This window comes from Cyprinodon tularosa, unplaced genomic scaffold, assembly GCF_016077235.1.
Source record: "Cyprinodon tularosa strain WSP-4 unplaced genomic scaffold, ASM1607723v1 ctg1209, whole genome shotgun sequence".
NCBI classification, from domain to species: Eukaryota; Metazoa; Chordata; class Actinopteri; order Cyprinodontiformes; family Cyprinodontidae; genus Cyprinodon; species Cyprinodon tularosa.
Genome location: NW_024038014.1, coordinates 112,797 through 131,967, shown reverse-complemented (window position 1 = coordinate 131,967; position 19,171 = coordinate 112,797). Strand labels below are relative to the sequence as shown.

At 39.8% G+C, this 19,171-nt stretch overlaps 1 protein-coding gene across 1 annotated transcript in view; it reads left to right on the top strand.

The window, feature by feature from the left end:
• Nucleotides 1–9,437: 9,437 nt before the first annotated feature.
• Nucleotides 9,438–19,171, top strand: part of LOC119776592 (HLA class II histocompatibility antigen, DP alpha 1 chain-like) — a 28,764-nt gene continuing 19,030 nt past the window's right edge. The window contains exon 1 of the mRNA XM_038275087.1: nucleotides 9,438–9,526. Coding sequence (XP_038131015.1) covers nucleotides 9,472–9,526 — 55 coding nt within the window. The 5' untranslated portion in view covers nucleotides 9,438–9,471. The remainder of the gene's footprint in view (nucleotides 9,527–19,171) is intronic.

Below are 19,171 nucleotides of genomic sequence, written 5' to 3'. Positions count from 1 at the left end.
GACGGAGACCTGCAGAGGAGTAGCGGTGGATGTGGAACAGCTCTCATTGATTTCCATGAAAGACAAGCGCTCCGCACGACGTACGTAAGCGGGGCGGAGCGGAGCGCTGACGGAGTATGTGGAATCTGGGGGGAAGTGGTTTAATTCTTATTTTGTTGTGTTTTCTGGTTATTTTCAGTTTTCAGGTTTTGTCTTAAAGGCACACTGTGCAACATTTTTCAGTTAATTAATGTGTTCCATAACGTTTTGGATGACTAAATGAGTCATTTCAGGTTGAACAAAGGTTTTCTCGGCCGCCCTGGTGGTCTGTGGGGGAAATACTGCACTTGCAATTGCAGGAGCACCGACCCGCACCCACAGGCTCAGAAGTCTCGTGAGAGTCAGTCTTGCTTTACGGCGAGAACTGCTACACCCCCCAGTGAAAAGCATTCTCGTTGCTAGCACAGTGGCGATCTTTGTGCAGTTATGCTACGTTCACGCAGCAAAAGCAGCAATATGGCGTCTGCTGCTTCCTTTTTGCTGCTTGTACCAGTTAGTTCTGACGAAGCAGCTTTGCTGCTCTGGCTGCGCGGTGCAAAGTGGCTCTGACGCACGTTGGGCGGAGCTACTCTATCCTTTCTCTGCCTTGCAGCTATATTTGCTGTGATCAGTGGGAATAAAGTAGTTTTAATATGTATTTAAGTGAGAAAATACACCTGAAAACGTAATCAGTGCAGTCAGTTCATCCAGATTATTATCCTGCCTTCAATATTTTTTCTGTCGGAGCCGCTCAGACCCCCACATACCAGCGGTGCGCCGACAGTATGGATCCCTTCATCAGCAGCGGTTCACCGCGGCAGCTGGTAGGTGTTTTTCATCTAAATAATCCAAACTGCATATTCTGCCGGCAGATTTCTGCATTTTAAGTTAATTTAGGCGTCAATAAACTGTTTAAGAGGAGAGATCATCAGCGCTGTGTCTCTCTCCCTGCGTTAAACGCACCGACGCGCTGCTTCAGCTGCTCAGACGTGCTGCGCCTGCTGCACGTCTGAGCAGCAGGCGCAGCACCGCACCGCGGGACCTTTTGCTGCGCCTTGACGCGCGTCAACCATTGACTTTGCATGTAAACTCGCTGCTTCTGTCGCGCCAGCTACATCCAGTGTGAACGCAGCGTTAGTCATTCGCTGCTAAGCTCAAAACAACCGCGCCTGGCTTGACGGAGAAACCAGGAGAACAGCTGAGCATATTTACGACAGTGCATTTTTACTTTCGCCCTCTGGGGGGAGCCTCGCTGGAAAATCAACACCGGTTGCATAGTATACCTTTAAGTTCTCCTTTTCCCTTGCTCCTTTCTTGTTTCTGCTGTACTCACACCTGCTCCTAATCTGCTCGTTAGCTCTCTCTTTGTTTCAGTCTCCCTTAAATACTCTCGTCATGCTTCCTCCAACTCTCTCTCTGAGCCGTCCTCATTGTGATAGTTATCCTTCTGATGTCTCCATGGTTTCTGGTTCATTTTGACTTGTTTGTTTTTGGAGTTAGTTTTCATATTTGGATTACCTGCCTCTTTTCTCAGTTATTTCATCATTAAATCCCCAAGAAATTCACTCCTGCCTTCCTGCATCTGCTTTTCGATTAACAATCTGTAACCAAATCCTGACATGTCTTTTATTGGATTTATTCCTTTTAAAGTCTGTTGGCATAAACATGGGCTAATATTTTATAATCCCAGGAGAGAAATGTGACTGGTTCTATCCTTGCCTGTTTTAGGTAGTAAAATTATTTGCTGCTTCATCGTTGGAGATGTTTGTCTGGTAACTCATTGAATCTCTCCAAGAGAATCTGTAAAACCCAGCTATCCTTCCATCAGGATTTGGTTCATTTGGGAAACAGCTTTATCAAGTTCAGCCAAAGTTATACTAGATAAAATGGGTACGGTATTTATTTTTGGTAATTTTATCTTAAATTGAGCTTAAAAAGGAGATGGGATCTCAGTTAAAGCAATGGGACGGCTAAAGAGTTCTGGAAAAGTCAAAAAAATGGCTACTAACAATATTTGATTCTTTAATTATTAATAGACACATTTTAATAGTTATTTTGCTTTGTCTGTTTTTTTCTAAATTAATTTTGTGACTCCATGTTGCCCTGTGACAGAGTGCCCCCCCCCCCATAGACTGTTAGAGGCAAACCCCAGCCCCACCACCACCCTGATGGAATAACTGGGAGATGATGGATGGAACCAGATTTCCAGGAACCTACTGGTCCTGATGGAACTGATCTCCCTCCTGCTGTGAAGAACCTCTGACAGGAGTCCAGATGGGGACCTGGGAACCTTCTCCAGACGCTTGGTTCAGCTGAAGGGTTCCATCATGCCTAAACTAATCCCTTCTGAAAGCTCAGGGTCTGTGGGCTGCAGTAGCTGTGGTATCCTGGTGCTGCAGAGCTCCCATATGTTGTTTTGTTGGCTTTGCTGCCAGGATCCAGCAGAGCATGGAGGCCTCCTTCAGCTTCTTCAGATCCTCCTGATCCACCACAGTGAAAGCAGCAGGCAGAAGGTGGAAAAAAGATGGTGATGTTCAGATGTTCACTGCCATGAAACGCACTGCAGATAGTGGAACAGTCCAGCTTCACTGTGATGTTGGGGCTGTAGCATCACCTTGAGGCACAAGTGTTCACCAGGGGACCAGCTGGAGCTTCATGGTCGTCTTCATGGCATCCCAGTTTACAGGTTCAGCAGGGAGGCTGTCTGAGATCCTGAACGAAGCTCAGCAACCTCTACAAAGAACAAAAATATACAAGGATGTTGGACAGCAAATATTACTGTCATATTTGAACATGTAACTCTGAATAGGCTCAAAAACTAAGACAGTTGGAATATGAGAAAAAGTTTATTGAAATAATGGAAATGAACAATATTGGATTTCAGCTGGTTGGGGGTCTGGTGAGCTCTGCTGGGAAAGATGGTGAATAAACTGAGCTTTGGGATTTGTGAGAATTTGATTTGGACAGTAAACTCACTGAGGTGGCGGCTTGGCCTTGGTCTGGGGAAAGAAGTGCTGTTCAGTGGTCCGGGTTGTTGGTGCAGATCCAGATTCTCTCTCAGTGTTGGTTTGTTGGAGGATGGACAGGCAGGTGAGCGCAGGCAGGAGGGCTGACAGATGGATCCAGGGTTCTTCTCTGGTATGAGAACGTTCCAGGTGTCTCTCAGATTCTGATCCCAGGTGTGGGTTTCCAGGTCTTTAACTGGATGGCTTTCTGGAAGGAAATCACAAGGACAAGGTTAGATTAGGTTAGGTTAAGGTCTCACAGAAAATCAGGCTTTCAAATAGGTCTGTACCACACTGATGCAAAAACAAACTGACGCCCTCCTCCTGGTTTCAGCTCCTTATGAAGGCTGGTAATTAGCTCTGATGGAATGCACCTGCCTGTCCAGCCCTGCAGAGGAGAGGGAGAAAGAAAACACAGACCTGCCCCTAGACCACAGAGTATGACAATTACGTCATTTGTTTGTAATGGATCTAATATTCATATAACTACTATTTTTTCCCCCTTAGTTTTGCAGTGCTTGTGCTTAAAATGTGTTTCATGTCCTGCAGGTTTACCAGCTGTTTGAGTTGAATCATTAAACCAGGAGAGGCAGCTAACTCAGTTTGCATCATGTCTGTTTTAATTTCTTTGTTAATTTTGTAAAGATAATATTAATCTGGTCAGAATAAAAATTAAAATCCTTCTTGCATTGATTTCTGGGTCTCTAATTACATTCTCTACCACAAAAGTATTGCTAGCAGTTTGAAATACAGTAAAACAGTTGATGGCTGTTCTTACAGTTGTTGTGATTCTATAGTTAAATTCTATTCCCAGCCCGCTGGGAATTTATGTTTCTGATACTTTAAGATGTTTATTGCCCTCCCCTGTAGGGATGGTAAAATATCTTATTTAATCAGATATTATTTCAGCTGTTATATATGAACACCCAGTCCTACTAACTGTGTGTTAGAACAATAGATGAAAGAGTGATTCGAGCACTAATCATGGTCAAACAGTTATTTCTGCACATACATGGAATAAATTCACCACAACTTCTGTTCAAAATATAAGATTTTATTAACAAAAATCATTCAGCTCCAAGTCAAACATATTTCAGTTTAACACTCTCAACTAAGACTAGTAAAACTCAACTAAACTAAACTAACTACTATGTACAAAGAGGAAGGGGAAAACGGTTGAAAACCAGATTACAGTTTAAGATGGATTCTGTGTTTGAAACCAAAGTTTATCTGGAATAATTTGGGATCTGATCAAATTAGCTTTTCACTAATTTTAGAGAAACTGGAATGTTTTCAGACCAATTCACAATGCAAATCCATGAGGTGAATAAAACATTATTTGGCCAAATAATGTTTTATTAAATGATTTGCTTAATCAAGAACCAATAACCTTTAGCTAAATGATTCTTTACCCTCTTTGAAATAGCTAGCAGCGAATAGACATCAGGATTCCACTAAATGACTCTTGGTCAGACTTGGTAATGGAAATGTAACGAGCATCTGAGGAACACATGAACACTAATGTTATATCAGTGTTAACTCCTTAGTGAATAAAGCTGGTCTAAGCTTTAGCAACAGCTCAACACATATTCCTGTAGCATAGCGTAGCATGCAGTCCATTCTTTAGCATCAATTAGCGTTGTCTTTACTCAGCAGTAAACACACAATATGATTAGCATCATCAAAACACACATTGCTTGTTCTGTCCCTAATCATGCCAGACCTGCAAACCTTTTTCCATGTCCGTTTGGAAAGCTTGAGTTTTATCCAGTTTTGCAGCTCTGCAGTCAGGGACTCATTGTCTCAGTCTCACAGCAGGGGTCCCCTCAGTCTCACACCCAGGGCATGGTTCTCATCCAGTTTGGCTCTGTAAGTTCTGAAACTCAAGAGAAATGTGTTGCAAAAGTTCTGTTTGCAGCAGTTTGGTTCTGAAGAGTTCTGACTCATCCTTGATGGTTCTGGGGATCTGGTTCCCCTGGGGCCTGCATCTCCACTGTGGGCCACAGTGGGCCCCAGCTTTGAGCGCAGGAGCAGAAGGGAGCAAAAGAGAGGAAGAGGCAGAATCCTGTGTGCTCTGTGGTTTTGTTCTGTCCTCACAGGGAGGGGGGTAGGTTTCAGGTTTCCGTCATTCAGACAGCGAGCTCAACAACAGCCAGATGCATGTCTCCCTCCGCCTAGCTCCTAGCTGGGCGGAGGGAGACATGCATCTGGCTGTTGTCAGGTTAGTAGGCCCTAGCTGTCTGAATGACGGCGCGCACTGATACGAACAGAGAGAAAATAGGACCAATTGATAACGACGTGTGACTTTTTCCACTACAATGTTTTTGGGATGCAAAAATATCACTCTTTTGAACACATAATGTTTTGGGAAGAGAAACGTTTTATTTCGCTGGGTCTAGCAAACCTGCCGGACTACTTTCGGCTTGACCAAAACTGGACAAGAACTCTGCTCACAGGACGCTGCCAGGGGTAAGTCAGTGTGATTGCATGACACTGGTGATGGGGATGCCATACAGATTCATGTCAAAAATACCGAACTATCCCTTTAATGGCACTGTGATCAGATCCATTGACTTATTTTAGTCAATTATTACTGAAGGTTTCTCTGAAAACAGATCTTTAAAATAAACATTTAATTACAGATTCTAACAGAACCGATAATTTTATGGAAGTGATCATTCTGTCCTTATGATTTACTGATCATGAGCTGCATGTCTACAGCTGGTGGGATGGATTCACCAACAGGGATTACAATTTCTACAGATACTTTATACAAATTTAACAAGAAATAAAAAATCAGTGAGTCAATGAATATATCATTAGTGTAATAATATAATAGCAGCAGTGTTACATGAATGAACACAAGCATAGTCGGCTGGAAGGTCACTGATTGTAGATGAAAAGGTTTTCCATATTTTAGTTACATTAGTTATTGTTGTAGGCCATTAAAATCAAGGGTAAAATCCAATAATAAACATGAATTAAATGATTAGAACTGGAATTAGCTTTTTCACCAAGACTCATTCATCTTACCTGTAAGATTGAACACCAGTTAAAATCCAGTTAGTCTTCTCCACCAGTAACTATGATCAGATGGGCAATGGTTATAAGCAGAGTTATTAATCAGCCGCTGAGGTAAACTGTCTGTTTGTTCAAGTGTTAATAAAACGCTGCTCAACTCTTAGAAAAAAATCAGTCACTGTTATAAAATACACCTATGAAAATAATGTGTATTTATATTGAACCTAATAATCCCTCACAGTATTCTAGTTGGAAGTTATATTCATTAAGTTATATTATTATATTAATTATACACCTGCCCAGGTGTGTTATCAGGCCCTGGGGCCTTCCATGGATTTGGTGAATTAATAATGACCATAAAGGGATGTCAACCCAGTAGGTCTCCAGGCTCCACTATCGATTTACTCTGAACTCAGGTTTGATCTTAAGAGATTTTCTAAGATTTTCCATCCGACACCTGGATCTTCCTTAATGGATAATGAACACTTACCAATAAGCCTAAGTAATGATGTTAGTGGATGAGATGCTACTGTTGTCAAGGCAACCAATCCCTAAGCGGTTAGCAACAGCTAACCAACAGATTGCAAACGAGCTACTGCAAGTCAAGCTAATTCTAGTTTGTTAGCAGATGGGCTAGGATGGCAGCCACAGCCCAGGAACTAAAAGATGTCGGACCTGTGCCTAAACAGGTGATAAACTGAACTGCTCTTCACTGCCGACACACAGATGCATTCAAGTGGTAACATGACTAACTTCATCTCTACGGAAAGTGAGAAATGAAAATAGAAAAAAAAAACACATATAGACACAGCTCTATGAAGAAAGGAAACAGCAGCTGTGACATTAAAAGCACAACATTTGAATGTTTGTTAATAACATCAGCAAAAATCAGGATATCATTTCTTTAAATTAGTTCACTGGAAAAAATTTAAACTTTCCTTTTTGATAAAGCTTCTAGTTAGAGTGGCTCAGGTTATCCTGATCTATCTCTATAGTTCTGCTGCTATAGGCTTAGACTGCTGGAGGACATAGGGACCCCTTTTTCATCATTCTGCTTCATTCTATCTCTATTCTCCCACTCTGCAGAATCTGTTAGTTCAATCTCTAACGTTCTGCTCTCTCTGCTTTTTCTCATAGTAGCTTCATCTGGTCTGTTCCTGTTTGGCTGTGACTCCATCCTGGAGAGAAATATCAGCTGTGCTGCTGCCATCAACACCTTTGTTTCTAGATGTTGGAGCTTGGCCTGTTTTCCAGTGTAGTCCTGTTTCTCTGACTGTGACTAACTGGATGTGCTCTCTTCATCCTCTGACATGGGAGCTGGCTCGGAGCTCGTCTGCCTGGCTGTGTGTTTCCTGGACGGGGCCGCCTGTGGAGCTGGTTGACAGTTGCCTTTTGTATCTATGCTTCTTTTTCTATGTCTGCTTCTGTCTCCTTGAACCCCAGTGGGCCTCAGCAGATGGCCGCTCACACTGAGCCTGGTTCTGCTGGAGGTTTCTTCCTGTTCAAAGGGAGTTTTTCCTCTCCACTGTCGCTACAAGCATTCTTAGTGTGAGGGATTGCTGAAGAGTCAATGAGTCGATGCAATCAGCTGGTTTTCCTTAGATAGAAAACTTTGAATCAATCTGACTGGATGATCTGGTGAACTGGAAAGTGACCTGAGATGACATGATGTGAATTGGAGCTATAGAAATAAACTGAATAGAACTGAATATCTTCCAAACTGGAAACCAGTTCCTGCTTTAAAGCTTTGTCATTTAAATAATCTCTGTCTGGAGAAAAGTGAGTCTATTTGATAATAACATCTGAAGTTCTGCTGATTCCTATAGAAACAATAAAGTAAATTTGAATCATTGATTATCCTGTTCTGTTCAGACTCTTAAAGGAGGCGGTCACATTTTCCTGCTGCTCCTGCACCTCCCTGCCTGTCTCTGATTCGCTGTGACTTTTCTGAGCTCTCCATTCATACCACCCAAACTAAAAAAAATAGATCTGGTCAGCTGGTCTCTCAATGCAATTGATCAAATTTATTCAACTGGCAGACAGGGAAGCGGAGACCCGTCCTGTCCTGCTGGGACATACTTCATGGGATTCACCATAGATTCCTGGAAAGTGTGGAGGATGGTGTTTTTCACAACGCTGCCACTGGAGGATATTGAAGATGTTCGGATTTTTGGTTATATGATACTCGGATTTCTCCTGTTTGGATTTGGAGGATACCTGATGTATCTTCAATTACAGAGGATGTCGGCAGCAATTTGGGCATCGATCAGGCTGCCGGCAGCGGTTGACCCCCTCACAAAGGCTGTGAACAAGCAGGACCATGAGCTGAACCGTGTGCTGGGTGCGATTGAACGCAGGCTGGTTGCATTGGCTGAACTCAAAGGGGAGGGGGTTAACATCTTGGATGTGTACGCTCGCTTCAAGGTGGAAAAGTTCAACAAATTTGAAATTTTTGATTTCACCAAGAAAGATCGAGCAAGACAAAAACTCGAGGCTGAAGGAAATTCCTGTGCAGCCTGCTCTCAAAACAATAAGTGTTATTCTGGATTCACATCCCCCCCCCCCCATCTAATCTCCCCTGGATGTTATGGCGAAAGGGCACAGAAGAACTGCTCCCCCCTCCCCATAGCTGCCAACTTCTGTGGATGTGCTTAGTGACTGTTGATAAACTTCCACCTTATCAAGGACATTGCCTGTGGTCAGCGTTAATATGTCAGATTGACTTAATGTGACTCCGCCTCCAATGTGACCCTCTGCTGAAATGTCTGTCTTGTGTTTACATGTGCTTTATTGTGCGAGGGTTTTTTATATCTCAAACTGTATTCTGTCAAGGACAAATTGTGAAATATGTGTTTTTCTCCTCTTTTCTACAATGTGGCTCCTCTTTCCACAGAGATAAAAGCAGCACTAAAGGTAACTGCCTGGACCTGGGCAGCCAGGTAACCGGTGGCAACCTGGCTGCCATAAGAATGCACCGTTCTGCCGGATGGCAGCGTTCTTTGGCACGCATGGCCTCAGTCAATGCGTTCCCCCCTCTCAGTCCGCCGCACCCCAATGTATGTGACGTATTGCGATGAATGGTTTTAATGAAACTGAAATTTCGATTGCAATGTAAACTGTAGTTGACAATAAAGATAGATTGATGGATTAATTAAATCATAATTGATTTTCAGAAATCAGTTTCTGATCTTCAGGATGAATTTCAGCTGCTGGGTTAGAAGAAACAAATAATAAAAATAAAAAACATCCTGATTTCCTGATATATTTGATCTGAGTTCCAACATCTTCTATCAGATTCTACCTGGAGAGAAACAACACTGATGACATCACAGCCCTCCTGCTCTATGATTGGCTGCAGGGTGTGCTGGGCTGCAGCAGCAGCTGGACTTTCCCCTCAGTTTATGTCAGAGTTTAACAGAGACTGAAGATGAAGATGAAGCTGCTGCTCTTCCTCTGCTCCGTGCTCTGGGTCCACGCTGAGGGTGAGTTAGACTGGTTTAAATGGTTAAACTGGTTCTGATAACCAGATGAGAATATTTACCTTTTTTTCCTCCAACATTAATTACTATAGGTTATCATAATTAAACGTAGATATAAATGTTTTCACAGAACCACCAGAATCTTGTCTATAAGCTGCCATAAGCAATTTCTACTGAAAAACACGATTAAAACAAAAAGATGTTGAATCAGAGAGTAAAAATGGGCTCTCAGCTGCTAGGAAGACAACTTCGACTGAAACAAGCTTCTTTCTGGAATCTAACAGATTCCAGTTTGGTCCCAAACACATTACAGCTTTCTGATGAACACCCTTCGTCTGCCAATCTACTTTACTAGCTCTTTCTTCTCTCCATTCATCCTTGTTCTGATCCAGATATAACTAGTTAGTTAAACAAAGAAAATATTCCAATTTCCAATTCCTTCATCTCTGTGCAGTTGCTGCATAGTGAGATCCATGTTCAGCAGTCATATAGAATAGATTCTAAAGGCTTTTTAATGATAAAAATCATAGGTAATTTGTGGAATTTATCCAAACTGGAGTAGCACCCCCAGTAAAGCTGGTTACTGGCCGTGGTTTAGAGTTTAGAGCATAACTCTAGTATAGAGTGCAGCCTAACATGCTTTATATCTGACCTCTCTGCATGTTCGCTCATTTCTGGTTTGATTGATGTGTTTGGAGACGAATAGTTTCCCAGTCTACTAACAACTAAGGACACCCTAACATCTACACCAGTGGTTCCCAAAGTGTGGGGCGCGCCCCCTAGGGGGGGCGCAATGCCATTGCAGGGGGGGCGCGGGAAGCGGTATGGATGAATGAAGAAAAAAAAAAAAAAAAAAACAGCGCTTGCTTGACTGAGCATAATGGACAGTTGTGACATTGCAACCCAGATTTGAGAAGATCTACAGCAAAAAGCAGGCTCACTACAGCCACTGAAAAGATGGGAGGATTAAAGTACAAAGAAAAAACTCTCAGGGAGCTGTTCAATGTTTTCACTCCATTTTGCACAGAGGCTTTTTTAATGTATAGATTATAGCAAAGTTAAATATTGTTACAAATAAAAAAAAAGAAATATGTTTAAAATAACAGAGACAACAAAGAATCCTCTTCTAATCTACATTATAGAACTATGAAAAAATACAGTTACACAAAAGTATTCCACTGTAAAGATGGTGTAGTTTGTTTTCTTGCAACCTGAAGTGTGAAATAAACTTCAGTGGAGTTTGAAAACAAAATATGTGTAAAGGTTTATTATATCTGGTTGAACGATGTGTGTGCCCAGTTTATTTTTTTTTTTTTGGGGGGGGGGGGGGGGGGGGGTTGATGGGGGGGCGCGGAAATTTTATTGTAATCCAAAGGGGGGCCCAGAAGAAAATCTTTGGGAACCACTGATCTACACCATCCTTCCTAAGGGGAACATTTTAGCCCCGCCCCTTGTTCCCCTGACTACATCTAATGTTTTCATGGACCAATAAAAAACTAGAATTTTATTACAGATGTTCCGTTCCTCTTCCTCATCTCCTCCTCTCTGCTCCACCTTCTCCTCTGTGGCGACCTACAGGTGATCAGAAGAAGCTCCTTGTTTTTCACTGAATCAAAGGTTTACTAATTAATAGCTTTAATAAAATACACATCCTGCTCATGCAGTTCTGCAAGGTAGATAATAATGATGAATGAAACACTTCATGTTAACCTGCTGTTCCTACACTTCCAGCTAATATTACATATTATTTTCCATATTATTCCACCCCCACCCCCCACCCAGGCTGGATTAGTGACATCAGGGGCCCCTGGCACTGAGGCTTCAGGCCCCCCTCTAACCCAAACACCCACACCCTCCAAGGAGGCCCTAACCCAGTTATTGATGACCAACTAACTGCAGACACCTGATAGAAGCTCACTCAGACGAGTTTTACACACACCCATGTCTTTAATTGATGTCCATTCATTTCTATGGCCTGACCCCGACCCAAATCCTAACCATTACCGACATCTAACTAACCCTAACCATTACCAACATCTAACTAACCCTAACAATTACCGACATCTAACTAAACCTAACCATTACCGACATCTAACTAAACCTAACCATTACCAACATCTAACTAACCCTAACAATTACCGACATCTAACTAAACCTAACCATTACCAACGTCTAACTAACCCTAACCATTACCGACATCTAACTAAACCTAACCATTACCAACATCTAACTAACCCTAACAATTACCGACATCTAACTAAACCTAACCATTACCAACGTCTAACTAACCCTAACCATTACCAACATCTAACTAACCCTAACAATTACCGACATCTAACTAAACCTAACCATTACCAACGTCTAACTAACCCTAACCATTACCGACATCTAACTAACCCTAACCATTACCAACGTCTAACTAACCCTAACCATTACCAACATCTAACCAACCCTAACCATTACCAACGTCTAACTAACCCTAACCATTACCGACATCTAACTAACCCTAACCATTACCAACATCTAACTAACCCTAACCATTACCAACATCTAACCAACCCTAACCATTACCAACATCTAACTAACCCTAACCATTACCAACATCTAACTAACCCTAAGATTACCAACATCTAACTAACCCTAAGATTATCAACATCTAACTAACCCTAAGATTACCAGCATCTAACTAAACCTAACCATTAGCAACATCTAACTAACCCTAAGATTACCAACATCTAACTAACCCTAACCATTAGCAACATCTAACTAACCCTAAGATTACCAGCATCTAACTAAGCCTAACCATTAGCAACATCTAACTAACCCTAAGATTATCAACATCTAACTAACCCTAACCATTACCAACATATGACCAACCCTAACCATTAACAACATCTAACTAACCCTAACCATTACCAACATCTAACTAACCCTAAGATTACCAACATCTAACTAACCCTAAGATTATCAACATCTAACTAACCCTAAGATTACCAGCATCTAACTAACCCTAACCATTAGCAACATCTAACTAACCCTAAGATTATCAACATCTAACTAACCCTAAGATTACCAGCATCTAACTAACCCTAACCATTAGCAACATCTAACTAACCCTAAGATTACCAACATCTAACTAACCCTAACCATTACCAACATCTAACTAACTCTAAGATTACCAGCATCTAACTAACCCTAACCATTAGCAACATCTAACTAACCCTAAGATTATCAACATCTAACTAACCCTAAGATTACCAGCATCTAACTAACCCTAACCATTAGCAACATCTAAGTAACCCTAAGATTACCAACATCTAACTAACCCTAACCATTACCAACATCTAACTAACTCTAAGATTACCAACATCTAACTAACCCTAAGATTACCAACATCTAACTAACCCTAAGATTACCAACATCTAACTAACCCTAACCATTAGCAACATCTAACTAACCCTAAGATTATCAACATCTAACTAACCCTAAGATTACCAACATCTAACTAACCCTAAGATTACCAACATCTAACTAACCCTAACCATTAGCAACATCTAACTAACCCTAAGATTATCAACATCTAACTAACCCTAAGATTACCAGCATCTAACTAACCCTAACCATTAGCAACATATAACTAACCCTAAGATTACCAGCATCTAACTAACCCTAACCATTAGCAACATCTAACTAACCCTAAGATTACCAGCATCTAACTAACCCTAACCATTACCAACATCTAACTAACTCTAAGATTACCAACATCTAACTAACCCTAAGATTACCAACATCTAACTAACCCTAACCATTAGCAACATCTAACTAACCCTAAGATTATCAACATCTAACTAACCCTAAGATTACCAACATCTAACTAACCCTAACCATTATCAACATCTAACTAACCCTAAGATTACCAGCATCTAACTAACCCTAACCATTAGCAACATATAACTAACCCTAAGATTACCAGCATCTAACTAACCCTAACCATTAGCAACATCTAACTAACCCTAAGATTACCAGCATCTAACTAACCCTAACCATTAGCAACATCTAACTAACCCTAAGATTACCAGCATCTAACTAACCCTAACCATTAGCAACATATAACTAACCCTAAGATTACCAGCATCTAACTAACCCTAACCATTAGCAACATCTAACTAACCCTAAGATTACCAGCATCTAACTAACCCTAACCATTAGCAACATCTAACTAACCCTAAGATTACCAGCATCTAACTAACCCTAACCATTAGCAACATCTAACTAACCCTAAGATTACCAGCATCTAACTAACCCTAACCATTACCAACATCTAACTAACCCTAAGATTACCAACATCTAACTAACCCTAAGATTATCAACATCTAACTAACCCTAAGATTACCAACATCTAACCAACCCTAACCATTACCAACGTCTAACTAACCCTAACCATTACCGACATCTAACTAACCCTAACCATTACCAACATCTAACTAACCCTAACCATTACCAACATCTAACCAACCCTAAGATTACCAACATCTAACTAACCCTAAGATTATCAACATCTAACTAACCCTAAGATTACCAACATCTAACTAACCCTAACCATTAGCAACATCTAACTAACCCTAAGATTACCAGCATCTAACTAACCCTAACCATTAGCAACATCTAACTAACCCTAAGATTACCAGCATCTAACTAACCCTAACCATTACCAACATCTAACTAACCCTAAGATTACCAACATCTAACTAACCCTAAGATTATCAACATCTAACTAACCCTAAGATTACCAACATCTAACCAACCCTAACCATTACCAACGTCTAACTAACCCTAACCATTACCGACATCTAACTAACCCTAACCATTACCAACATCTAACTAACCCTAACCATTACCAACATCTAACCAACCCTAAGATTACCAACATCTAACTAACCCTAAGATTATCAACATCTAACTAACCCTAAGATTACCAACATCTAACTAACCCTAACCATTACCAACATCTAACTAACCCTAAGATTACCAACATCTAACTAACCCTAAGATTATCAACATCTAACTAACCCTAAGATTACCAGCATCTAACTAAGCCTAACCATTAGCAACATCTAACTAACCCTAAGATTATCAACATCTAACTAACCCTAACCATTACCAACATATGACCAACCCTAACCATTAACAACATCTAACTAACCCTAACCATTACCAACATCTAACTAACCCTAAGATTACCAACATCTAACTAACCCTAAGATTATCAACATCTAACTAACCCTAAGATTACCAGCATCTAACTAACCCTAAGATTATCAACATCTAACTAACCCTAAGATTACCAGCATCTAAATAACCCTAACCATTAGCAACATCTAACTAACCCTAAGATTATCAACATCTAACTAACCCTAAGATTACCAGCATCTAACTAACCCTAACCATTAGCAACATCTAACTAACCCTAAGATTACCAACATCTAACTAACTCTAAGATTACCAGCATTTAACTAACTCTAAGATTACCAGCATCTAACTAACCCTAACCATTAGCAACATCTAACTAACCCTAAGATTATCAACATCTAACTAACCCTAAGATTACCAGCATCTAACTAACCCTAACCATTAGCAACATCTAAGTAACCCTAAGATTACCAACATCTAACTAACCCTAACCATTACCAACATCTAACTAACTCTAAGATTACCAACATCTAACTAACCCTAAGATTACCAACATCTAACTAACCCTAAGATTACCAACATCTAACTAACCCTAACCATTAGCAACATCTAACTAACCCTAAGATTATCAACATCTAACTAACCCTAAGATTACCAGCATCTAACTAACCCTAACCATTAGCAACATCTAACTAACCCTAAGATTACCAACATCTAACTAACCCTAACCATTACCAACATCTAACTAACTCTAAGATTACCAGCATCTAACTAACCCTAACCATTAGCAACATCTAACTAACCCTAAGATTATCAACATCTAACTAACCCTAAGATTACCAGCATCTAACTAACCCTAACCATTAGCAACATCTAAGTAACCCTAAGATTACCAACATCTAACTAACCCTAACCATTACCAACATCTAACTAACTCTAAGATTACCAACATCTAACTAACCCTAAGATTACCAACATCTAACTAACCCTAAGATTACCAACATCTAACTAACCCTAACCATTAGCAACATCTAACTAACCCTAAGATTATCAACATCTAACTAACCCTAAGATTACCAACATCTAACTAACCCTAAGATTACCAACATCTAACTAACCCTAACCATTAGCAACATCTAACTAACCCTAAGATTATCAACATCTAACTAACCCTAAGATTACCAGCATCTAACTAACCCTAACCATTAGCAATATATAACTAACCCTAAGATTACCAGCATCTAACTAACCCTAACCATTAGCAACATCTAACTAACCCTAAGATTACCAGCATCTAACTAACCCTAACCATTACCAACATCTAACTAACTCTAAGATTACCAACATCTAACTAACCCTAAGATTACCAACATCTAACTAACCCTAACCATTAGCAACATCTAACTAACCCTAAGATTATCAACATCTAACTAACCCTAAGATTACCAACATCTAACTAACCCTAACCATTATCAACATCTAACTAACCCTAAGATTATCAACATCTAACTAACCCTAAGATTACCAGCATCTAACTAACCCTAACCATTAGCAACATCTAACTAACCCTAAGATTATCAACATCTAACTAACCCTAAGATTACCAGCATCTAACTAACCCTAACCATTAGCAACATCTAACTAACCCTAAGATTACCAACATCTAACTAACCCTAACCATTACCAACATCTAACTAACTCTAAGATTACCAGCATCTAACTAACCCTAACCATTAGCAACATCTAACTAACCCTAAGATTATCAACATCTAACTAACCCTAAGATTACCAGCATCTAACTAACCCTAACCATTAGCAATATATAACTAACCCTAAGATTACCAGCATCTAACTAACCCTAACCATTAGCAACATCTAACTAACCCTAAGATTACCAGCATCTAACTAACCCTAACCATTACCAACATCTAACTAACTCTAAGATTACCAACATCTAACTAACCCTAAGATTACCAACATCTAACTAACCCTAACCATTAGCAACATCTAACTAACCCTAAGATTATCAACATCTAACTAACCCTAAGATTACCAACATCTAACTAACCCTAACCATTATCAACATCTAACTAACCCTAAGATTACCAGCATCTAACTAACCCTAACCATTAGCAACATATAACTAACCCTAAGATTACCAGCATCTAACTAACCCTAACCATTAGCAACATCTAACTAACCCTAAGATTACCAGCATCTAACTAACCCTAACCATTAGCAACATCTAACTAACCCTAAGATTACCAGCATCTAACTAACCCTAACCATTAGCAACATATAACTAACCCTAAGATTACCAGCATCTAACTAACCCTAACCATTAGCAACATCTAACTAACCCTAAGATTACCAGCATCTAACTAACCCTAACCATTAGCAACATCTAACTAACCCTAAGATTACCAGCATCTAACTAACCCTAACCATTAGCAACATCTAACTAACCCTAAGATTACCAGCATCTAACTAACCCTAACCATTACCAACATCTAACTAACCCTAAGATTACCAACATCTAACTAACCCTAAGATTATCAACATCTAACTAACCCTAAGATTACCAACATCTAACCAACCCTAACCATTACCAACGTCTAACTAACCCTAACCATTACCGACATCTAACTAACCCTAACCATTACCAACATCTAACTAACCCTAACCATTACCAACATCTAACCAACCCTAAGATTACCAACATCTAACTAACCCTAAGATTATCAACATCTAACTAACCCTAAGATTACCAACATCTAACTAACCCTAACCATTAGCAACATCTAACTAACCCTAAGATTACCAGCATCTAACTAACCCTAACCATTAGCAACATCTAACTAACCCTAAGATTACCAGCATCTAACTAACCCTAACCATTACCAACATCTAACTAACCCTAAGATTACCAACATCTAACTAACCCTAAGATTATCAACATCTAACTAACCCTAAGATTACCAACATCTAACCAACCCTAACCATTACCAACGTCTAACTAACCCTAACCATTACCGACATCTAACTAACCCTAACCATTACCAACATCTAACTAACCCTAACCATTACCAACATCTAACCAACCCTAAGATTACCAACATCTAACTAACCCTAAGATTATCAACATCTAACTAACCCTAAGATTACCAACATCTAACTAACCCTAACCATTACCAACATCTAACTAACCCTAAGATTACCAACATCTAACTAACCCTAAGATTATCAACATCTAACTAACCCTAAGATTACCAGCATCTAACTAAGCCTAACCATTAGCAACATCTAACTAACCCTAAGATTATCAACATCTAACTAACCCTAACCATTACCAACATATGACCAACCCTAACCATTAACAACATCTAACTAACCCTAACCATTACCAACATCTAACTAACCCTAAGATTACCAACATCTAACTAACCCTAAGATTATCAACATCTAACTAACCCTAAGATTACCAGCATCTAACTAACCCTAAGATTATCAACATCTAACTAACCCTAAGATTACCAGCATCTAAATAACCCTAACCATTAGCAACATCTAACTAACCCTAAGATTATCAACATCTAACTAACCCTAAGATTACCAGCATCTAACTAACCCTAACCATTAGCAACATCTAACTAACCCTAAGATTACCAACATCTAACTAACTCTAAGATTACCAGCATTTAACTAACTCTAAGATTACCAGCATCTAACTAACCCTAACCATTAGCAACATCTAACTAACCCTAAGATTATCAACATCTAACTAACCCTAAGATTACCAGCATCTAACTAACCCTAACCATTAGCAACATCTAAGTAACCCTAAGATTACCAACATCTAACTAACCCTAACCATTACCAACATCTAACTAACTCTAAGATTACCAACATCTAACTAACCCTAAGATTACCAACATCTAACTAACCCTAAGATTACCAACATCTAACTAACCCTAACCATTAGCAACATCTAACTAACCCTAAGATTATCAACATCTAACTAACCCTAAGATTACCAGCATCTAACTAACCCTAACCATTAGCAACATCTAACTAACCCTAAGATTACCAACATCTAACTAACCCTAACCATTACCAACATCTAACTAACTCTAAGATTACCAGCATCTAACTAACCCTAACCATTAGCAACATCTAACTAACCCTAAGATTATCAACATCTAACTAACCCTAAGATTACCAGCATCTAACTAACCCTAACCATTAGCAACATCTAAGTAACCCTAAGATTACCAACATCTAACTAACCCTAACCATTACCAACATCTAACTAACTCTAAGATTACCAACATCTAACTAACCCTAAGATTACCAACATCTAACTAACCCTAAGATTACCAACATCTAACTAACCCTAACCATTAGCAACATCTAACTAACCCTAAGATTATCAACATCTAACTAACCCTAAGATTACCA